Source organism: Sander lucioperca, chromosome 24 (genome assembly GCF_008315115.2).
Source record: "Sander lucioperca isolate FBNREF2018 chromosome 24, SLUC_FBN_1.2, whole genome shotgun sequence".
NCBI lineage: Eukaryota > Metazoa > Chordata > Actinopteri > Perciformes > Percidae > Sander > Sander lucioperca.
In genome coordinates, this window is record NC_050196.1 from 4,130,793 (window position 1) to 4,156,041 (window position 25,249).

General features: G+C 40.5%; 1 protein-coding gene across 1 annotated transcript in view; it reads left to right on the plus strand.

Annotated features, from left to right (window-relative positions):
* The first annotated feature begins 6,351 nt into the window (after positions 1-6,351).
* Positions 6,352-25,249, plus strand: part of LOC116057800 (gastrula zinc finger protein XlCGF17.1-like) — a 39,462-nt gene continuing 20,564 nt past the window's right edge. The window contains exon 1 of the mRNA XM_035998347.1: positions 6,352-6,542. Coding sequence (XP_035854240.1) covers positions 6,527-6,542 — 16 coding nt within the window. The 5' untranslated portion in view covers positions 6,352-6,526. The remainder of the gene's footprint in view (positions 6,543-25,249) is intronic.

The window sequence follows — 25,249 nt, forward strand, 5'->3', positions numbered from 1 at the left end:
ACTCTTAAACTAGGCAGGTCTGATCAAATATGATTCAAGATTATGTTACTGCATCCCTATTTCTCGCCTACAATGTTTTCAGAAACACATTTTAGTGTAGTGTTAAGCTGTAATTGGAGCTTCCCTCACTCTCCCGGCTCCTGATTGCTGCCAAGCTGATTCACCTGCCCCCAGCTGCACACCTGCAAACCATCCACTAATCAACGCTGCACCATAGCAACCACTCACTGCTGGTCTGATCCTTGGCTGTTTTCGAAACTGCATACTATACTAGTAGTGCGTACTAATTTGGCCAAAATGTAGCATGTAGTATGCAGTATGCAAACAAAAGCAAAATCTGCAGTATGCCAAAATACCCGGATGTCGTACTGATTCGGAGAAAATCTCCAGTATGCCTCCATCCCGCAATGCAAAGCGCCGCAACAATCACAACAACCGCGGATTTCCATTGTGGCTAACAACTGGAAACTTTTTACAGTGTTTGTATGCTATTTCATCACTAAATTCACTTCTGAGACTTTTTTATGTGAGAAATCAACTATGTAGAGCTCGAATATGGGCAGTGTTATGAAAATTGATGGCTAATTGCAAATTCGGTGTGAGGGAGTCGGATTTCAGAAGCTCCACAGTCTGACGTGACAGCCAACAGGGAGCCTGCCGGGGTTGCTGGCCTGTCGCTCGGCCTGTCCACCTTCACAGACCGCGCTGTGAGCTGGCTGGAGCTCTCTCAGGAGACTCGCGGACAAGAGGCGTTTATTTCCCCGATCATTTGTTTAAATAACACAACACACATATCCATTATCAGATTAACTGGAACCTGTGGTTTTTTCGAAATTATAAAGCTCAACAAGAGATTGCGGGTGCAACGTAACAAGCTCGCTGACCGGGCTGTCACTCACACACACCGCCCACGGAGCAGGCAGACGCGAGGGAGAGCAGCGGCTGAAAGGGCAGGATGTAGTAGGTGATTTAGAAAACGGCCCTTGTCTCAGCTACAGTGGTAGTGGCACAGATTAGTCACTTGAATTGTGCGTGTATTTTGTCTGATTTGCCTCTAACCTGCTTTTCCTGTGCCATAGAATCTCTGCCTGCCTGCTCCTCATAACCTTTTTCAACCTTTTTCATCAAATAATTAAATTGCTTTAACTTGATAGAATAGTGATAGAGAATGTATGTGAATGAACACCACATTGTTTTGGTGGAAAATAACTACAGATTGCAGCTTTTTATTGCAATTGACATTGTATCAATCCACTTGACAGAGCAGCTTCAACCACAGGTTGCTTTCCCCCTGCACATTTTGTTTTGGTCTGTCCCATGACTGTGTCTGTGTCTGAAATCACTCACTCAATCATTAATCCCTACTCACTTTATGGGGAGTTAAATGTAGACGACTGTCACATTTAAGTGGCAGAAAGTGCGCCAAATCAAACCAGTAATATCTGTAGTGAGCTCATTGGCAACATGTTAAAAAAAAACTACTTTCGGACACGACACAGCGCCGTTATTTACATCATTGCTGTCACACAATTAAAATGTGTCAGATCAACGTCGGCTGGTGGACCATCCGTAATAAATGCATTTTGTGATAAATACATATTATACTGAGCGTATTTTCCTAAATTAATACATTCAATTCAATTTAAATTGAATAAAAAAAAAAAATGCTGTTTGGCTGTTTTGTGCTGTGATCGTTTTTATGTCGTCATAATAACGTAAGAAAACTTTTTTGCACTCTTTTGTCGGGCAGGTGCGTAGAATGTGATCAGAAATAGCAGATCAAAAAGTTGAGAGAAAAGTCCCGCACACTGACCATTACGCAAGCAATAATTTATTTAGAAAAATACACACATTCACCTCAACCATAGCCTTAAATAGTTTGGTTGACTAACCAGGACCAATCAGGTCCGGCTCTTGAATGACGTCATTCATTCACAAAATGGCACTCCCATCACAGACTGTGAACAGGAAAAGGCAGGGAAAATGCCACTCAGTACATTTAAAAACAATGGATAATCAAAACAATTTTGTTATAGACTCAAGATCAATGTATTCTCATTAGCCCAACATTTCGTCATAATAAAAAATGAACTATTTCCATCAAAAATACCTCTAAATTAAACAGCTTTGAGAGAACAATATATTTCTTTCTTCTCACAGTCATTTCAATATTTTTGGTTAGGAGGAGAAACCGAGTAACTAGACATTAAACTGAGAAGGACATACGGCGGAATTACTACTGAGAAAGTTACCGCTGGTTAAAAGGACCATAGCTATAAAGAGGACATTACAAATGTATTATCCACACCATTCTGTAGTTTAACTTTTAAAGTTCCGATGACATGCTGCTTTTTGGATGCTTTTATATAGGCCTTAGTGGTCCCCTAATACTGTATCTGAAGTCTCTTTTATATAGACCTTAGTGGTCCCCTAATACTGTATCTGAAGTCTCTTTTATATAGACCTTAGTGGTCCCCTAATACTGTATCTGAAGTCTCTTTTATATAGACCTTAGTGGTCTCCTAATACTGTATCTGAAGTCTCTTTTATATAGGCCTTAATGGTCCCCTAATACTGTATCTGAAGTCTCTTTCCCGAAATTCAGCTTTGGTGCAGAATTACAGCCACTAGAGCCAGTCCCACAATGAGCTTTCCTTAGGATGTGCCATTTCTGTGTCTGTAACTTTAAATGCTATTGAGGAGGAGAGAGGGGGGGCAAGGTGGAGGGTGGGGGTGTGGCCTTGACCAACTGCCACTTTGCTTGTTTTCAAACCATGATGTCTCTCTCTTTCTCATGGGCGGGCCAAATTCTCTGGACGGGCAAAGCAGAGAAAGGGGAGGTAACCTTTCCCCTTATGACATCATTGTCAAGTTATCTGGGTGTTTTCATCAGTGACTGCCTCAAACTTGAAAAGGGCTTAGGATGACGACAGAGGACACGTTCACAACTCACTCCTTCTGCAGGCATTTATTTGTATATATATATATATATATATATATATATATATATATATATATATATATATATAGTCGTGAAAAAATTAGGACACCCATGCTAAAGTTGACTAAAAAGAGGAATAAAAAAATCATCTTTTGGAAATTGATCTTAATGCCTTAATTAAAAAAATGAGGAAAAATACAACCTTTAAGGACACCAATTTTCTTTGTGAATGAATAATGTATCATAAATAAATAAATGTTTTTCCTTAAAATATATATATATATATAATTCCCATAGAGGCAGGCAGATTTTTATTTTCAAAGGACAGTTATTTCATAGATCCAGGATACTATGCATCCTGATAAAGTTCCCTTGGCCTTTGAAATTAAAATAGCCCCACATCATGACATACCCTTCACCATACCTAGAGATTGGCATGGGGTACTTTCCATAAAATCATCTCTCAATGCAAATCAAACCAGCTATTAGGCTAACTGAAATAAAACCATGCCAATCTTTAGGTATAGTGAACGGTATGTGATGATGTGGGGCTATTTTAATTTCAAAGGCCAAGGGAACTTTATCAGGATGCATAGTATCCTGGATCCATGAAATAACTGGCTGTTAAAAATAAAAATCTGCCTGCCTCTATGGGAATTTAACATAGGGGTGTACTTACTTATGCCCCCTGTATTTTAAGGAAGAACATTTATTTATTTACGATACGTTATTCATTCACAAAGAAAACTGGTGTCCTTAAAGATTGGATTTTTCCTCATTTTTTTAATTAAGGCATTAAGATCAATTTCCTAAAGATGATTTTTTTATTCCTCTTTTTAGTCAACTTTAGAATGGGTGTCCTAATTTGTTCACATGACTGTATATATATATACATATATATATATATATACATATATATATATACACACATACATATACACACATACATACATATATATATATATATATATATATATATATATACATAGTTTCAACAAGGTAAAATGTCTAGCAGCCACAGTGCTACAAACATTTTAAGACAGCTCCTCTTATCGTCCTCTGAAACCCAAGCGCACAAACCAGAAACAAAATGCGCTTTTTTCCCCTCTCATTTTAAATTAATCATTAGGTTTCAGGCCACCACGATATAAACAAAAATGCTCACTTACCAATAGCGTCTCTGAGGTCTCCTGTACACTGATGCACCCTGTCCAAACTCTTAGTTTCTTTGTCTACTCCTCACATTCACTGCACGCTTGTCGGCACTAGCTGCACTCATTAAGACGGCGTCTTTTATCACCTGGATGGATAAAACGGAAGCTACCCGTAACCTGCGCTCCTCCTCCTTGACCTACTTTGGCGCAGGACTGCCCTCTTACGTGATATGTTACGTTCATTTTACTGGTCCTACCTGACGCTATTGGTATTGAGACAAAAAATTTAACAAACCCAAACAACTTAAATTGGCACTAAATACTTGTCTTAACAGTCATAAAGGGAAGATTCCAGATCGGCCCACCTGAACTTTCATTTTCTCAAAGGCAGAGCAGGATACCCAGGGCTTGGTTTACACCTATTGCCATTTCTAGCCACTGGGGGACCATAGGCAGGCTAGGGGAAATCATATTAATGTTAAAAAACTTAAAAAAAAAAAAAAAATGTCATGCCATGGCACCTTTAATGAAAAGATGTATTTAGATATCACCAAACTGAAGTAGTCTGATTATTCAGCTGGAACCTGATTTCTAAGATATCTTCTTAACAAGAAATACAATTTACTATATGTCATTAAAACAAAGGTATGAAGTCTTTACATGAATAAGCGAGAAAAAAGGCCTTTACAGTATTTGAAGGCCAGAGTTTGTTTGAAGAAGAGGTTTAAAAGCAGACTCCATCTGTGGCAGCTTGAGGTTCTGGAGTTTCTGGTCCCACTTTGATAGGGAACCAGGACTGAGGAACACAGTAAACAGCCTCGCCCAGGGATCTCTGGCAACTTTCTGCCTCGTAATGTCCCAAATATACAGTAGTAGTGGACCAGTGATGAAAGTTATTTCATTAGATGGTCAGTTAACTCAATCTAGTGGACAGATACTAGAACTACATCATCTGATGTGTGATTTCCCAGAAACTGACTGGGTTCCTGACACTGTTTAGACTTGTTTTGACATCACTATGATGTATTTTTTAGACTTGGAATCTGAAGTTATGAGGTTATGACGGCATCCTGGGATCAGACGCACACAGACACCGTCTGAAGAGGAAGAAAAAGAGCAGCTTCTTCTCTCCCAGTGTTTCCTCGACACACTTGTTGATTGAAAGCAGATAACTTGAGTGGTAGTTTGGAAATATCAAAGTCACATCTTAATAAAGAAACCAATACCACTAAGATTACTGAAGATTTCAATGGAATATCAAACCAAACATTTTCACCTTTCCTAAGGAACCTTTTATAACCATTTCAATTTGATGTCACACTTCATTGGATCAGAGATAATAGGATTTAGACCTCCTTCCTCAACAGATTTTTACAATATCACATCTCCTTGTATAATGATGCTTATTTTTCCATATGAAGTTGAAGTTGTGTAGATTAATTGTCTTTATTGATTTATCAGATAATCAAGCGGTAACAACTGGGTACAAGCGGCCGCCCTAGGGAGGTGTTCCAGGCACGTCCAGAGGCTTCAGGGAAGACCCAGGACTAGGTGGAGGGATTATATCTCCTCCCTGGCCTGGGAACGCCTCGGGATCCCCCAGTCAGAGCTGGCTAATATGTCTCAGGAAAGGGAAGTTTGCTGGAGCTGCTGCCCACGCGACCCAACCCTGGATAAGCAGAAGATGATGAGTCTAGATGAACGCTCCATCTCCGTTAGCAAAATAAATCCAAAGATAGAGAAGTCCCTCTGAAGCCATCTATTTAGAATAGTTCTACTGTTCTGTTACTTTTCCTACTATTCCTTGCTGCTGCAACAGTGTGAATTTCCCCATTGTGGGATTAATAAAGGATTTTGAATCTTTGAATCTCCTGTATATCATTTTCTATATTACAGTTTCCCTTATATTCTTATTATTTGTAACTATGGTCCTTAAATATTTAACTTCAAAGTTACATGTATATTATACACAATGATCAGAGGGTAATCATGAATAGTGTATATCTTTCACATTTTTTCATATTTAAATATCAACAAGAGGCTTTAGAGAACAGAGAGACCTCATTTAGTACTGTAGTAGTAGTGCAGTCAATCAAACGTACAATTCATTAGAAGTATAAAGTATGACAATACCTCAGAATTAAACCTAAGTACAGTACACGAGTAAATGTACTTAGTTACATTTAACCACTCATCTTATTAAAGGACAGTGGGTAAAATCGACTCTTAAGACACTTTTTTATTCTGAAGGGCAGAGGAGTGTAGCGGAAGTTGTGTTTGTGTTTCCGGGTCTCGGAAGATGTTACGACCTCCGTCCTATTGTTTGCATTTTAGCTCGTGATGAGGACGGCGGAGTAAAACGAGCCAGTGTTTAGTTTCCTACAGAGAGAAACATCACAAACTGCTGGATTAGGTTTTAAAACCTGAAACGATGCTACAAAGAGCAGGTCTGTTTTCTTTCTCTGACCGGAAACGCGTTTACTGCTGTTGTTGCAGGGAGTCCGCGCGCTAAGCTAACGTTAGCCGCAGCTAGCTCCTGCTAACGTGTTATTTTATATGTTGTGAGCTTCGTATTTTTCTCAAACGCAGGTCGGAGAGAAGTCGAGGAGAGGAACTTCAACATGAACTCTGAGAGGAAACTGTCAGCTGACCAGCGGAGAGGTGGGAGACGTTTACAATGTTATATATTCTTATCTTTTTTTTCTTACTTAACGTCACCCTGTCGGAAGATATTCATTGTTGTATGAGCTGGCTATGGTTTATAATGCCATAACTTTTATTATTGTCTAGTTTGAAATTCAGTCATAACTGAGGTTACAGGAGGTGCTCCACTTTTTGCCACAGCAGATAAATTAACCACACTGCGTCCATGGCGACGCTCTGCTATGCATGGCAAAGGTCTGTTATTCTTAGCAACGGTCTGTTATCAAGAATTAGCAGACCGCAGAATGCCGTTGAATTCAACCAAGCCCTGTTCTAACTATTATTAATGTCATTGTACTATATTACAGCCTTAGCATCCCTTCTCTCTGTTTTTTTTGTCAACACTGAAATGACTATTATATCTAATGTGATTTAAACATCCATGGAAATGGGACTACAGCATCTAAACATCAAACACCCAGTGTGGTAAATAATGAGCGATGAGCAAGCCAGAGACAGAGCTCACAACACTCAAAACACACAAGAACTATTTGTTCTGTCGAGGTCAATAGTTATGTCTTTAATCACCAATGTACCAGTCTACTAGTGTCTTCAATGTAGCACAAGTAAACGTTATATTTGACAATAAGGCCGACTGTTTTCCGTCGCATCGTTTATAGATCTCAGCGGACCCGACCGCAATTGACTGGAGCTGTATTCCACAGAGAAGGAGAAAAAGAAAAGTGGCTGTGTATTGTTTGGCAAACAGTCAGCTGTTCCACAAACTCCTGGGGTCCGTTACAGAAAGCAGGTTTAGTGAAAACTCTGAGTTTGTTAACCCTGAGATGAGGGAAACTCTGGGTTTTCCGTTTCAGAAAGAGAGGTAACTTAACCTCAGAGTCAGTTACTATGGTAACTGAGTCTGTGAACCTAACCTGGTCGGGAGCAGGTTTTCTTCAAGAAACTTGAGGTTTCTTCTCTCTCATTTCCTCATTCATTCATTTAGCCTGTATCAGGCACATTTTAATGCAGTTTTTTTATCTGCATGAATAAAAACTTAACAAATAAAACTTATTGTTAGGCAGATTATGAAACTTTTTTTCTCAAACATGTCATGTCCTTTTGTCGACGATCCCGTTGATGAAAAAGCTGTATTACTTCACAGAGAGTTTACGTCGGGGGATGATATTGAGTCCCGACTAAATGTATTTTCATTTCCACATTTTTTCACAGACCATCAGATATGTAGATACCTTATCCGTCCTCATATCACTAACATCCACCATTGTGGACATGCTTTAACATCCCAGCAGATTCTTTGTGTCGCATTACGTTTTTTGCAAACGGCATTTTTCTTTATTGGTGATGCGGATCATACTGTAGGCTAATAGTAAAGCCACTGTAGCCGTCAGAAAAGTGTGACTCGCTCTGAAACATTTTTTAAACGTTTTTTGTAGTTGTTCCCTGGACACAAACCAGTGAGAGCCATTAAAATGAAATAAATTATTATACATTATAGTTCTGTTAATGATCATGGTGCTGCAGCCTCAGAATGGGATATAGTAGTAGGCCTATCTTACTTTTTCGCCCGCAGGATTGCACCCAAATGAAATTATAGGTGTAATACAATTCCAGTTTTCACCAGTAATATTATAAGTTAACTGTGATTAAATATGAAATTAATACACTGTTAATGCTTACGCATTGACTCGAGCAGCAATTTTCTCCCACAACTTGCTTTTTGTAACGAAATACATGTTCAAAGTCGTTGTTCCCATCTCAGGGTAAATTAACTCAGACATCAGGGTTAGACTCAGAGTTTGTTAAACCTCCTTCCTGAAACGGACCCCAGGACAGTTCAGTGCTTGTGTTTGGTGTTTTAAAACTTTCTCGTGGCAGCGACAGAGGCAGTGATGTTTCCTGTTTACTGTACAGGGACTCTCTGAACGCCACCACCCGACTCATTCTACTTCGCTGATGACATCATCACCTCCCTTTTTTATTAATTTATTTCAGGGCTCCTTATTTTGCGGCCATTTTTTGAGACGGTGCAATTACGTTTTACAACTACTCGCACGTGCACGACCTGCAAATTTGACGACTTTAAAAAAAGAATTTATTCCTTGTCACAAAACGCGGAGAGAGCGATAAGTCCAGAGTTTTTTCAATGTGTGGGAGAGGGGGCAGGTCCGTGAGTGATTAGCTGCATTCACATTACCCGGTTGGCCATCACACAGTGCGGCTAAAACTGCACAATTAATCGCAATTTTATCGAAATTGCAATATAGTTCATATTGCAATTTCGATAAAACAGCAATATCCAAATCGCAGGGGTGCGCAATATTTGTTAAAGGCAAAATATGTGTCAAACCATTTTAAAATAAAGTAATGTGGTGCTGCAGAGACATCCCGGCCTACAAAATCATATCCTACAGACTAAAGAAAAAATCTTTTTTTGGTACAGATCCTCGAAAAAAAATCACACATTTTTGAATGAAAATGAGAATAATGATACAAAAATGATCATTTCCTCCAATATCGTGAATCATATCGCAATCGCAATAATGGTCCAAATAATCACAATTAGATATTTTCCTAAGATCGTGCAGCCCTAGCTAAAACTCAAGACTTTCCATTCATTATGAATGGGGGTGGTACTGTGGCGTGGGAAGCTGCAGGTAGAGCCAGAAAAAACTGCAGCGGCGAAAAGTTGAGACTGAGTCAACCGCTGCGGTGGCCAAGCATGTAACCGTCACTCAGACTTGCCAGTGTGTTTTGAGGCAGTGAGAGAGTCCTGACAGTAAACATCACTGCCTCTATCGCTGCCACAAGAAAGTATTTAAAACACCATGAGGGTAAAAAAAAACCCGAAACACAAGCACTGAACTGCCCAAGAGTTTGTGTCCAGCTGAATGTTTGACAAACAACAAAGCACAGTCAATCTGTCTCTTTTCTTTCTCTCTTTCTCAGTGAAATAAAGCTGCATTCAAGTGCAGTCGGGAATGACCATGGACGTTTCATCACGTTAGATATGATAGCTATTTCAGTGTTAAAAAAAAGACAGAGAGGAGGGAGGCAGAGCCTGAATGAGGCAGAGGAAATGGGCCGACATGACGATAATAATACTTTGTATTTCTGAATGTGCATTTGTTAAGCACCGTTCAACTAAAGTTCAGTGACTGTGAACTAAAATGTGACAGCAGATGGTTTATTTTTATTACCAAATTATTTGGTTAAATTATTTTACTGGTGAAAGTTTACAGGAGTTCATATGTCGTGTGATATGAAATATAACAAACACAAAAGTCATTGTTTAGTTATCATCATTGTGTTCTATCCTATATTCAAGAGATTATGGAGAAAAAAAAGTCAAGTTGCTCGTCACTTCAGCTTTGCCCAAGAGGATGGACAGTCCATTAAATATATGGGGGATTTCTATTTTGTCTCACATTATCATGAATTATTTCTACAGGTAACGTTTAATATAATACACGGTAGGTAAGGCATAGACATTTCTCTGTTCTCAGCTGAGGTGGAAACATTAGCACTGCAGTACCATTGCACGATCAACTGCATATATTAGCCTAGCAGCTAGCGGAGTTAACTTCTGCTTATTGCTAAATTCCGACAAAACAACGCAGTTGAATTTTAGCCTGCATGCACGTTTCTGTAGCCTAAAACAGAGCCGCTTTTATTGGTAGGCTGATCAACAAGTTTGCAGACTGCCGAGTCGCCCTCTCTGCTCTTCTCAGCTGCTTGACTGCTGTGCTTCTAGACCGCACTGCTGTAACTCAACATTTCTCTGTTCTTTGCTGAGATGGACGTCATAAGATGTCTCAAAAGTTATAAAAGCAGTTTGACAACAGTGAATGCAGTACCGGGGGTGATTTAATTAATTTTTAACGGATAATGTTAGCTTTAGGCTAACGTTTCTTGTTGCTAAAACTAGCTTACGGCAGCTTACTAAAGTAACCGTTAACTGTAGGTAACTGCCGTTAGCTAGTGAATTCAGTTAGCTGACTCAGCCCGGGGCTGCTAAGAGCCAAACCTGGAAGGAAAACCCTCTCGGCAGTGTATTCTCAGTCGTAAAACTTGTCTCTGCTGTGTTTGGTCCCATCCATCTAGCCGTGGTCACAGACACCAAAAGCTCCGTGCCGAGCAAATTTGATGGTGAAGACATGTCCCGCCCTACTCTGCCTCTGATTGGCCAACCCTGGTATTCTTACACTAACCAATTGCACTCCTTATGCCTAAACCTAACCAATCGAACCAACGAAGGCAACGAGTAGGGAGGGTGCTTGTCGCGTAGCAGATATTGATTAGTAGCCAATAGCGCTGAATGTGCGTGAAGCTGGGTTTCCACCAGGGCAGTTTCGGAGCCATTCAGTCGGATTCAATTCATTCCGCCATGCTAGCGCTTTAGCTGAGTCGGTGTTGCCAGACCGGGACTAAAAACAGCCTCCGAGACTTACGGAGGAGGCCAGTTTATGACCGGGAATGCACTAACGTTACCGAGGTGGTTTTCTTTCCGGGTTTAGCTCTTTGCAGCCCAGGGCTGAGTCAGCTAGCTAGCTAACTGGACAGCTGTAACGTTACAGCTAACAGAGCTAACGGCAGCTAACTATAGTTATCAACAAGTCCAAAACTCAATAAATCACCTCGGTACTGCATTCACTGTCGTCAAACTGTCGTTTTATAACTAAGTCCAAATGGTTCCACTTTACTTGAGGTCAAGGATATTATTCATGACACCGTCATATAAGCATTTGATGATGAAATTTGAAAAAAATTTCACTTTGCTTGAAGTCAAGAAAAAAATATTCATGACACAATTATAATGCTCTCATGACAGCCAATGTAAAAACCAACCTCTTAATGACAGTTTAATGTAATGTTAACGCTTAAAGCTAAATAGTTTATTAAAGTTTTGATAATTGGGCCTGTCATGACATATGACAGGTTATGTTGTCTAGGACAATGTCAAGTTGTCATTACAAAGACATCGACAGGTTGTATTGTCTTGTTTAATGTCAAGTTGTCATGACGAAGACATCTCGGACAGTGCTAACTTTGCATTAAAAGTGTCATCATTTACTGAATTAAACATTAATGATAACGGTCAAGAATACTCAAAAGGACTCCTTCATGTTCATGACAGGTGTCATGTCATAATAATGACGGTGTCATGTCAGTCTTATGCGCACCCCTTCAAATAAAGTGTTACCAAAAAATCTTTGAATCGAAGATTGAATTGAGAATCCTGACACCCCTAGTCCTTATGAGAGTGAATATATCAAATTAGCAAAGTACTGTTAACATTCACATTAATAGCCGTTTGTTTGTGTTTCAGCTTTACCTTCGGATGTCCAGAAAGTGATTGTTGGTGAAGAACATCAGCAGGAGTGGAGCTCCAGTCTGGACCAGGAGGACACAAAGCCCCCACACATTAAAGAGGAACAGGAGGACCTCCGGATCAGTCAGGACAGAGAGCAGCTTCAAGGGCTGGAGGAGGCTGATATCACCAAGTTCACATTCACTCTGGTCCCTGTGAAGAGTGAAGATGATGAAGAGAAACCTCAGTTCTCACAGCTTCATCAAAGACAAACTGAACAGATGGAAACAGAAGCTGACGCAGAGGACTGTGGAGGACCAGAACCAGCCATGAACTCAGATCTAGATACACATTTACAACTAGATACTGATGACGAGACTGGAGACTCTTCTGAACCTGAGACTGATGACAGTGCTGATTGGAAGGAGACCAGAGAACCTCAGTCAGGTTTAAACTCTCTGAATAATGATGCAGACCCTGTTAGTGATTTAAGGTGTAGTGCTGGTGAGGATGAGTGTGGGGAAAGGTTTGGCACTAGCGGACATCTGACGAGACACACAAGATCTCACACAGGAGACAAACCATTTAGCTGCTCAGTCTGTAAGAAAGCTTTTACAGTGAGTGGGAGTTTACAGAAACACATGAGGATCCACACAGGAGAGAAACCATTTAGCTGCTCTGTCTGTAGGAAAGCTTTTATAGATAGTGGACATTTATATAGACACATGAGAATCCACACAGGAGAGAGGCCATTTAGCTGCTCAGTCTGTAGGAAAGCTTTTATAGAGAGTGGACATTTACAGAAACACATGAGAACCCACACAGGAGAGAGACCATTTAGCTGCTCAGTCTGTAAGAAAGCTTTTAAACGGAGTGGAGATTTACACACACACATGAGAATCCACACAGGAGAGAAACCATTTAGCTGCTCAGTCTGTAAGATGGGTTTTACAGTGAGTAGAAGTTTACATAGACACATGAGAGCCCAACACGTGAGTGTTACACAGTCCCCCCTTGTTTTTCTTCTCCCCGTCTGCTCTACTGAGGTGATCCTGATTTGACTGTTAGTGGTTGGCTCTGCCCCCTGTACTCAAGGCTGGAGAAGTCTATCAGACTGAAGCAGCTTTTCACCAGTGGGTTGGTGGTCCCGACCAGGCTATGGGCTGTTCAGTTAAGCACTGTTATTATTTAAAGTTGTGACCATTATTTTAATAATTATTCATGTGACAGCCATTGTTGCTGCTATACATGCAGACTTTTAACATATATAATTACTGTATATTTGTTTTTATTATATATGTTAAAAGTCTGGATAACATATGTTGTTTGTATATGTTGTTTGTATACCTGGAGTGGTAACAAAAATAATTTCCCCCTGGGATTATTAAAGTATTTCTGATTCTGATTCTGATTATACTGCTGTATGAAAACTGCTGTTCATATTGTTTTCAGGAATTTGATGAATGTACTGTATTATGGCAGTTGTTGGGATACTTGGAAAAGGCTGATAAAGTTACAAATGTATTTTAAATGGAGTCAGTGGTGAAGGGAAATATATAAAGTCCTATTTATAGAAGTGTTTCTATAGGGGTTCCAACAAGGGCAGACTGCTCAGAGACCTATACTGCCTTTCATTATTTTAGTCGATTTATTTCTTTTTGTATTCTTTAAGAATAAAGCATCATGTATGTTACTCTACCATGTACATCATATTTGGCATTCTTAGCACACAATTTGTGTTTTCTCCAGTGAACTGGGACTATAATTTGGGAGGATTGTACAATTATAAAAACCTATCCAAATTGTACATCCTAATTTAATATTAGTCCACTGGACCAGTAACTATATAGTGTAGGCTACTGTACATTCATGTAACAACAGGGAGAGGACACTTCAATGGGTTTTTACCTTATATTTTGCTGCGGGGAAGTAACTGATGAATACACTGTGTTACACTCATGTTCACAGTACTGCATGGAATTTATCACTTCATTATAGTTTCTAGATTTCAGAATCCAATTTCTTCAGTGTCTTCCTTTTCTATGACCGTATATGGGCCCATGAGGAAGCAAAGCATATAATATGTAAAGAAGGAAACTCTGAATAATAGTGTAAAAATATACATTTACAAACTACTGCTCTTAAATAACATTCAAGGACTCACTTGTCATTTGCACAAACAGCTGTACAATTTACCTTAAAAGCGAGCAGTGGGAGTTAATATGTTACTTAAGAAATTTATATTTCAGCCCATACGAGAGAGAGGGAGAGACAGAGTAAGAGAGAGAGAGATATTTACGCATCATTCTAGCATTGTAAATGTAGTAGATGTAGTGGTTGTAATTGATCCTCATGGTAAATTGCCTGAGTAGCATTATCTTCTGTTCACTTTTAAGGCAAAGAGTAGGCTACAACTGTTTGTGCAAATGATTAGCCTAACTCCTAGAATGGTATAATTATGACATTTTCAATTCAGAGCAGCAGTGGTCAGTAAATGTATATTTTTAGGCTAATTACGCATTCAGGCAGTCCGCAATCGTCTGCCACGCTTTCTCCCGCGGCCGTGTTTCTATTTTTATTTTTGCCAAATAATGTGTTTCACGTTATCATATTTCCATAAGAATCTGCCGCTCACTTTGTGTAAAGTATACAGAATTCATATTCTCCAGTTTAGCATCAGTAAATCTGTGATCTAGGGTTGTGCCGATGAACGATATCATCGTGGAGAGCCACCATCGTGATGCCGCGCCCCCATCCTGTCAGACACACACTAATCCTAGTCTCTTCTATAATAACCTATAAACTTTGTACGTGGGCGCGGAGCTGTGGGCAGGCCTGGACGGGGCCCGCCCACATTGACAGCTGGCCCGCCCAATCAGAAATTCAAAGTCAAGTGTGTTGGTGTGCAAAGCGCCGCAACAATCACAAAAACCATGGATTGCTGTTGTGGCCAACAACTGGAAGTTTTATACATTGTTCGTCTGCTATTTCATAACTAAATTCACTTCTGAGACTTTTTTATGCGAGAAATCAACTATGTAGAGCTCAAATATGGGCCGTTTTACGAAAATTGATGGCTAATTGCAAATTTGGTCCGACTGTGTCGGATTTCAGAAGCTCCACAGTCTGACGTGACAGCCGGCGGGTGCCTGCCGGGGTTGCTGGCATGCTGGTCGGCCTGTCCACCTTCACAGACCCCGCTGTGAGCTGGCTGGAGCTCTCTCAGGAGACTCGCGGACAAGAGGCGTTTATTTCCCCGATCGTTTGTTTAAATAACACAACATAATTAAATGAGATTAACTGGAACCTGTGGTTTTTCTAAGTTATAATGCTCCACAAGAGATTGCGGGCGTAATGTACCAAGCTCGCTGACCGGGCTGTCACTCGCACACACCGGCCACAGCAGGCGAAGGAGAGGGTGAGCAGCGTGTGACACGGCAGAGAGATACCCGTCTCCCTTGGACAGTCTTGTAAATCAATTAAAAAAAAAAGTAGTCAAAAATGTTTGCATTTCAGAACCTTGGGGAATGGACAGCGGCTGACACAAACACACGCCTATTAACTCGATAATAAAGCCGAAGGTAGGCTATCTTTCAACTCAGGACAGCGCCACTTCTCACAAATACAGATAGGATTGGAGATGAGAAGTTTAACTGACACGTAACCGCGATCAGCACTCACGCGCTCCACTTAGCAACAACTGCAATGTTTAATTTTAAATGAATGTAGCCTTATAGCAGTCTGGCACACGTGGATGCTCAGTATTTTCCGTGGGTGCTGCAGCTCTGGAGCCCTCACGGTATCAGCGCCTATAATACCATTCAAATTTCATTTTTTTTTTTATTCGTTTTTTAAGTAGAAAAAAATATTTATGTAAAGAGATAAAGTAAAATTAAAAGTGCTTAAAATAACTCCCCGTGTTTGGCTACGCGCGCTGAAGCGGCTGCACGTAAACAGCCGTGGCCCACTTGCCTGGTCTTCCGGTAACGTTAGCAGCAGGATTAGCATGGCAGCGTTAGCCAGGACCAGTCGGGATCCCTTTACTGGCTGTGTCTCAATTTGTTTTTGTGAGTAACCAACTTGGGTACTCTAGCTATATAATTCAATGCGAGTACATGAATGTTGAAATAACATAAAATGCCCGTCCCTTGTAGCCGTGACAAATTAGCCTGAAGCTAATGCTTAGCTACCTGTTCAGGAGGAAATTAGCCAACTCGGCATCCTTTTGTGTTATGGTTGGGGTCGGCTGGCTGTGAGTCTTTGTTTTGTTTTCTGATTTCCTAGTGCCTATTTTATTTCCACTGTCAGTTTTCTCTGTTTGCTTTGCCTCTATCTGTGTCCCCTGTGTTTTCCCCTCCTCCTGCCTCCTCCTGCCTGCTCCTGCCAGCTGACTACACGCACCTGCTCGTCATTCCACAATCACCTCTCCCGCCGTACACACCTGCCAGCCATCTACAATCAAGCCCAGTATATGAACCCCGGATCCACTCATCATCTTCGCTTGATCGTTGCTTCAGTCATTCTGGTGACACGCTAACACAAGCTCTCTGAGAAAACTTTTTGTACTTACCTGTCGCTAACTTTTTTGTTTCTTCCCTGCAGCCATTCTCTCCACCCGCTTCCAGTACCTCCAGTCAGCTGGCTTCACCATTCGGTCCCCCTTCCACGGCTCCCCACTCCATCCTGTCTCTGCTCCTGTACTGCCCTGCCTTCGCTCCAGCTTCCAGCCACCCTCCGCCTCGACTCCCATCTTCCCCGGACTCCAGTGCCTCCTCTTCGACTCCCTTGGTCCCGGTTTCCCCGCGCATCCCAAGCTCCCTCGCTATCCTATCCCCCGCTAGCTCCCTCACCATCCTACCCCAGCAGTCTCCCTCAGCAGTCCCTCACCGTCCTAGCCCAGCAGTCTCCCTCAGCAGTCCCTCACCATCCTACCCCAGCAGTCTCCCTCATCGTCCTACCCCAGCCCCAGAGCCCTTACTCCTGTCCCCGGCGTCCGCCTCCCCACTCCTTCCTCTTCCCTCTCCCTCAATAAAACTTGTTTTTTGACTTGTTTGGGTCCGTTCTGTCTTCCTCACAACACTTTTGGGCTCTAAGCTGTCTCCGTCTTTCACATCTCCAATATTTACCCGGGGTTTGTATTGTCTCTGGTCACGCAACTGTTAGAAACATGCCGGGTAGAATCTATCACCGTTGATCCTGTTCGTTTGTTTGCTGCTTTCATGGCTGTACTAAAGTTACAGCTATAGCGCGCTGGGTTTACTATTTTACAGGTATATCTGTCAACCCGGCCTGGCTGTCAAACTGGGCAGTTGATAACAACACACAGGCCAAAACACAAACAGACATTCCGTCACGGAACGGAAATTTCAAAAGGAGAAAATACTGGCATTAGCATTGTTGTCAGGAAAGATAGTATTTCAACTGGCATGTCTCCTCGTAACTCCTGTCTAAGTTAAAGATTTAAACTAACAGAAATAAGCGTAAAATTTCCCCCGCTGATTACTGACATTAGAGACAGGGGTTTAGTGAATGATATACAACGAAGCAAACCGAAGAACAGTATTGCAGGAACGAGACTGACAGCAAAGTCTTGTCTCCGATCTGACGCTGAGTTGCAGGAGAAAGCAGGTGTACAGTATAAAGCAGAGGCTGATTGCTGACGACATGCAGCTGGACGCCTGACTCCCGCACACCTGGCTCCACTCCTGCAATCAAACACACAGACACCAGCACATGGGAGGAGAGGCTGCGGGCGAAAAGTCAACAATTACCTCCTAAGTCCTTTAAGGGTCTTATAAACTAGACGCAGTCCAGCTGGCGCGTACAAATGTGACGTCCATGGGTTTCGCCGTGTCTCCTGAACAGCGGTTGCGCTAATGAGCAAAGGCTACAGACGTTGCTCTTTCTACGGACTAGAAGAAGAAGAAAAAGGTAAACAACGGCAGAACTGGCTACAGCATTGCCGTCAATGCTTCGATTTGATTCGATGAGCTACTTGGTCGGATCAAGCCTTTCATTCGCCATAAAAGAACTCATCTTAACCCAGTAAGTTTACAAGAGAGACTTACAGTCACTGTGAGAGTCCTGGCATCTGGTTGTCGGCGAATCCGTTCGGCCTCCCGTTTCCGCTTTGTCGCGCGCCGCTGAAAAAAAAAGAGCCGTGCGCGACTTCTGCTCGCGCGCCATAAATCGGGCGCGCCAGCAGGATATTACGCCATTTTGACGTCACGATGGCGTGCGCCACCTTGGATGCGTCCAGTATAATTCTAGCTTTGCTAAGCACTTTTCCTTAACCCCGATAGTAAACGTCATGAGGTCAGGTAAAGGTGTGAAGGAGAATTCAAAAGGAAATAGGAAAATACAACATACAAATACAACCTGCGTTTTCACTGTGTTGTTTCAGGCTGGCTCTATAAACGTGGACAACCCGGTAGAAAATATTACTGCATCACCATTTTATTTCCTATCTTATTCTGCATTAATTATGTTGTTTCATGTAAAGCACTCACTGCATGTCATTTTGTTATTATAAATTACTGAGCTTTAGGCTGTTTCTTTTACGAAACGTGTTCTGCAAATAAAGTTTATTATCATTATTGGTTGGTCCACATGAATCCCGATGGATGATTGTAAGTAAAATAATTGTTAAATGGATGCAAGATAAGCAGAACGTGTCAGGCCTATAAATCTACTGTACATATTCTATGTTATAAGGGTTGGATGGTACATTAATACATTATTAATGAGGACAATATTCCCTAAACTGTAAACAGAGCAGAGCTGTCCGCTGCTGCTGTGCTCATTTACACACGAGGACAGCAGTCAACAGCGTAACTTCATTGATTATTTCAGAAGCTAAAAGTTGAGTTATGTTTTCTCTGTCAAGTTTATAACTACAGTTTTTTGTTTTGCAGTTTAAAAATCCCACGATAGGCCTGTTAGTTGCAGTGGCATTACTGCTTTAAGGTGATTGATGCTATGGGTGGTATGGTTCATGAAAAAACATCCGAACCGTTCGGTTCGCTCGTCTCGGTTCGGAGCATGTGTGCGTCGCACGGTTCATCAGTACACTGTTAATGTGCACTAACCACTTATTGCCGCAGTGCCCATTTTCAACACCTATGTTAAAACATTTAACGGAAATGACAAGCAGGATGAGCCTGACAAACGCAACACATGGCAGCTGATTGGACGAACGCGTCACGTGGGTCTTGCTGCTCCCGAATTTCAAAACAGACTCTAATGGCATCTCATTCTGAATACGATCTCATATTTTACGAAAATCGTTCACTGAAACGTGTTTCTGAAAACATTTTAATCCAGAAATAGGCCATAAAGTTGCTGAATCTATCTGGTTTTTTTTTATCAACAAAGGTCAGTTTAAAAGATTTTCGTCAGATTTTGAGAGGCGGCGAGCCGAGCCGACCGCTGCTCAAGTGGAGTGTGGAGTGCTGCAGGTCACGTCACGTGTAGAAATGGCAAGTGGGAGAGATAAAGAAGACTGCCCAGAGTTGGAGGATGCGCCAGCGTCGTATAAGTCTGGTGTGTGGGAACATTTTGGATTTCATGTTACCTATGATGACAGCAGAAATAAAACAATAGATAGAACTGCCCCTGTGTGCAAGCATTGTGCAACATGCATTCAATATGCTAATTTTAGCTATATATAATATGCTGAAGTATATTTCTGGAGTGTTAAAGATTAAAAGAAAAAATAACAAGAACCGTACAGAACCAAAAACCGTGACCCTAAAACCGTGATATAAACCGAACCGTGGGTTTTGTGAACCGTGCCATCCCTAATTGACGCGAGATGCCGTCAGAGCCAATCCACATGACCAAAATAATGTAGTTAAATCTGTAGTCAACAAAACATATTGAAATATAGATATATGTCTATGTATACAGTATATGTCCCGGTAATTAAAGGCAGAAAAAAGAAAATACTAATACCAAACTATAAAAATACTCTGTTACAAGTAAAAGTCCTGCATCAAAAATGTTTCTTAAGAAAAAGTATGTAAGTTTAATCGGGAAAATGTACTTAAAGTCTTAAAAGTGAAAGTACTCAGTGCAGAAAAATCCTCATATTTTAGAAACTGGAAACAATCCAAACTGTTCTGTCAATCAACTAAGTGTTTAATAATGTAATTATATCAGCTTTATTGTAGGTCTAAACATTGTTGGGTAGTTTAATTTATAATAAAACATCTTATTTTATAAACTACATGTGTTTTGCGTGTGTAATGTGTAAAGTAACTAGTAACTAAAGCTGTCAGATGAATGTAGTGGAGTAAAAAGAACAATATTTCTTTCTGAAATGTAGCGGAGTAGAAGTAGAGAGTGGCATGAAAAGAAAAGACTCAAGTAAAGTACAAGTACCTCAACATTTGTACTTACGTACGGTACTGGAGTAAATGTACTAAGTTACATTCCACCACTGGTAGTGAACTTCTTTGAGTCAACTTCTCTGAACTGCATTTCTGTGGAACTGATCTTTAACTTGATATGAAGCTGCTGATGGATTACTAAATACAGGAGTTATGTCACCATGACAACCAGGGCAGGCTGAGATCTTCCTATCACATTAATGCTGTCAGTGTCTTCTTATTATTTCCGGTAGACGTGTTACCATCAGCAGAGTCTGTCAGAGGAGACAGAGTTACATCCGCAACTAACCATTATATTATTGTTGATGAATATATTCAAGGAATAAATAATTGAGTCTATAAAACACCAGTAAATAGAGAAAAGTGTACAGCACATTTTGTCAGAGTCCAAAGTGAGGTCTTTAAATTGTCCGTTTTGCCCGTCCCAATTGTCCAAAACACAAATATATTCAGTAGATGTGAATTTCTATGTCACTTCTCCTTAATGATGCTTATTTTTTCATATGAAGTTGAAGTTGTCTAGATTAATTGTCTTTATTGATTTATCAGATAATCAAGCGGTAACAACTGGGTACAAGCGGCCGCCCCAAGCTCTAAGGGTGGCTGGCGTCTCCCTAGGTGGAAAGATTAGGCCTGTTCGAGATGAACTGCGCCTCGCCTGTAAAGTGGACGAGAGCAGGCAGAAGCAGCAGGGGGCGGTGACAAAAAGCCGGGGTAAAGTCGGACAGTTTCCAGCCAATTCCAGCAGCCTTCAGGCTGAACAGGAAGTCAAAGAAATACTCACATCTTGTTAGGTCCGATTCCGATTTCATAAAATGTTATCAGACCCATACATCAGCTTGTACGCAGTCTCCAGTTGTTTTTATTGAGACAGAGTAGCTGTCAAAATGCTCTACATGCGATCTGTTGCTGATCTTAATGAAGAGACTGTAGATGATCCGTAATCTGAACGGGTTTAGTCTCAATGATTTCTAAACGTCATTACCAGCCACGTAACGTGTTCTGTACAGAATAAGCCTTTAAATGAGACAAATAGCAATTAGAATTCAATTCATGAATTGGCATTCATGGTTGAAGCAATGTGGAGAGTTAAAATGGTGGCAAACAAAAAGTCAGATGTGGCACGTGAAATTGCTTCCGCTGCAGAAAAACTTTTAGGATTCAAGGGGATCAATCCAAAGGAATTATGGGAATTTACTTTTACTCAGGACAGTGCAGATCAAAGACCAAATGAGAGTCAACACATAGAGTTGGACGACAGTGAGGAAGAGGAAATGGACAGCAGACATGATGAACATGATGGTGATTAGTGTCTTTTGTATTATGTTTTACATAATGCAATGGAATGCTAGGAGTCTTATTGCGAATGGGCAAGAGTTTAAACACTTGATAGATTGTCTTGAAGAAAAACCAGAAATTATTTGTATTGAGGAAACTTGGTTAACTCCGAGATTAGATTTTATAATACCAGGGTACAAATGTGAAAGGAAAGATAGGGAAAATACATCAGGAGGGGGTTGTGCTACATTTATTAGAAAAGGGATTCAGTATAGAAGAATTGAAATAAAAACAGTTTTAGAGTGTGTCATTACAGAAGTTTGGACTGATCAAGGGAAAATCTCTATTGTGAATTTGTATAATCCGTGCATTAAGCTAGAAGAGAGTCACTTTCAGGAAATTGTAGATAAAATTAGTGTACCGGGGATTTGGGTTGGGGATTTTAATGCTCATAATGAACTGTGGGGAGGTGAGAAGAGAGACAGAAATGGTCAAATTGTAGAAGATTTTATAGATAAAAATAATTTAATTGTGTTAAATGATGGTCGTCCTACATGGTTTAGTACAAGTCGGTCAATGACGTCTTCCATAGATATTACAATTGCATCAGCAGAGTTAGCATTGATCAGTAGGTGGGAAACAATGGATCTTTATACAGTGGGAAGTGACCATGTTCCAATAATTAGTAAATTCGGTAGGTGTCTGATTGAGGAGCCAGTTCAGTGCTCCCTGCGGCTTAATTATAAAAGAGCTAATTGGATCAAGTTTGAGGATCGAGTGAATATGGGATTGTCAGGAATAGATAGTGAAAAAGGAGTAGATGAGTGGAATAGGTATCTTAGTGAAGTGTTGCGGGTTGCGGCAGTTAAGAGTATCCCTAAGAAAAAAGTTCCAGTAAGAGGAGTAATGGTTCCGTGGTGGACTGATGAATGTAATTCGGCGGTCCGTGATAGGAATAGGGCATATAAAAACTTACGGAAACACCTATTAGAGAATTGTGCTGTTGAATATAAGAGGCTTAGAGCGAAGGCTAGACGTGGAATTAAGGATGCAAAGAAGCAAAGTTGGAAGGCTTTCTGTAGTAAGTTAGGACCGGATACGCCCTTAAAAAAGATTTGGAATCTAGTTCATAGAATGACAGGTATCTTTCGGCAGACAGAAATTCCTGTCCTCCACTGTGATGGAAATGAAGCTGTAAATAATAAAGGGAAAGCTAGTATGTTGGTCAAGCAATTCAAAAAAGTACACAGCTCCAAAAATGTAGATGAGGTAAACAGGAGAAGGAGGTGTCAAATATCAAGAATTAATATGGCTAAATTGCTAATTGATTGTGATAATTCTGATGATATTAATGTATTTTTTTCAATAGATGAGCTAAAGAAAGTTCTTGCTCAGGGTAAAGATACCTCGCCTGGCAGAGATGGGTTGGGATATCAATTATTTAAAAATTCTGGAGATTTGTTAGGAGAAGAAATTCTTGCCCTAATTAATAATGTATGGGAGAGTGGTTGTCTTCCTAAAGAGTGGAAACATGCTGTAATTATTCCAATTGTAAAACCAGGGAAAAAACCAGATAACCCAAGTTCTTATAGACCAATTGCATTGACCTCTGTTTTATGTAAGATTATGGAGCGCATGATAACAGATAGACTTGTGGATAAACTGGAGAAAAGTGGATATTTTGTGGAATATCAGAGTGGATTTAGGCAGGGGCGGTAAACAATGGATGCTGTTTTAGATTTAGATATTGACATTAAAAAAGCCATCACAAATAAAGAAGCCGTTGTTGCAGTGTTTTTGGACATTGAAAAAGCTTATGATATGCTTTGGAAGGAGGGATTGCTCATTGCACTTTATGATGCGGGAATCAGAGGAAGAATGTTTAATTGGATAAAGAATTTTTTAAGTAACAGGATAATTCAGGTAAGGGTGGGAAGTGAATTATCAGAGGAGGTTGGGATAGAGAATGGAACCCCTCAAGGTAGCGTTATAAGTCCGGTTCTTTTTAATATACTAGTTAATGGTATGTTTAGCAGAGTGGGGAAAGGATTTCGGTTTTCATTGTTTGCAGATGATGGGGCCCTCTGGAAGCGAGGGAGGAACCTTTCCTATATTTTTGGTCAAACGCAAACTGCTTTGGAGAGGGTATCTGAATGGGCTAATGATTGGGGTTTTAAAATATCAATAGAAAAAACAAAATACATGGTATTTGGACATAAGAAGAAAATGCCAACACGGCTGTTACAAATATATAATACAACTATTGAAAGAGTTAAAAATTTTAAATTTTTGGGGATGTGGTTAGATGAAAGACTGACATGGAGGAAACATATTGAGATGGTTTCGTCTAAATGTGGGAAAATAATTAATGTTTTAAGGTGTGTGGCTGGGTCTGATTGGGGGGCTGACAGTGATTCTATGATGATGATATACAGAGCAATGATAAGATCAACTATTGATTATGGTTGTATGGTATATGGGTCAGCAGCCCCTTCAGTAACTAGTCAACTTGATATAGTCCAAGCGAAAGCCCTTAGAGTGTGTAGTGGGGAGTTTCGTACAACTCCAATACCAGCGGAGATGCTGTTAGATATAAGAAGACGTAAACTGGGGTTGAAGTATTTAATGAAACTAAAAGGACAGACTGGAAAATTACCAACAAAAAACCTGTTGAGCCAGCATTGGGAGTTTATGGGAACAGCAAGATTGGTCAAAACAAACTTTACAGAAACACTTAAATCTATGGCAGATGAAATTGGTATTGTGAATTTGAATGTGTGTCCCCTAATATGTCGGTCAGATGTACCTTTGTGGTTGATTCCAGATCCCATTGTTGATTTATATTTTTTGAAAACAAGCAAAAGAAAGATGTCAGAGGGGGTAGTGGAGGAGATTAAAGCCCGTCAGTGTCAAATGTGGGGAGGCTACATACAAATTTATACTGACGGGTCGAAGGATCCTGAGAGCGGTAAAGTGGCTTTTGGTATTAGTATACCTGAAATAGGTTATAAAAAAGGCTGTAGGATTCCAGATCACTTATCAGTATTTACTGCAGAGTTGGTGGCAGTTCTATGGGCAGTAAGGTGGGTTGAAGATAACAAACAGGAACATTCTGTCATATGTAGTGATTCAGCTGCATCCCTAATTACAATTAAAGGTACCAAATCTAAGTCCAGACCTGATTTGCTTGTTGAAATTATGCAAGTGTTGTATAGAATTCATAAAGCAGGGTATGAGGTGGGGTTTATGTGGGTTCCGGCGCACATGGGTGTGGAGGGTAATGAGGAGGCAGATGAGGTGGCAAAGAAAGCAGTACAGGAAGAAAGAGTTCAAATCAATGTGCAGTATGGGTCACCAGATTACGCAGAAATAATTAATAGGTCAGTAAAAGAAATGTGGCAAAATTTATGGGATTGTGAAAGGAAGGGGAGAACGTATTATTCAGTACAAAGAATGGTAGAGAAAGAAAGATGTGCTTATAGATGTAAGAGAAGAGATGCAGTAGTTTTAT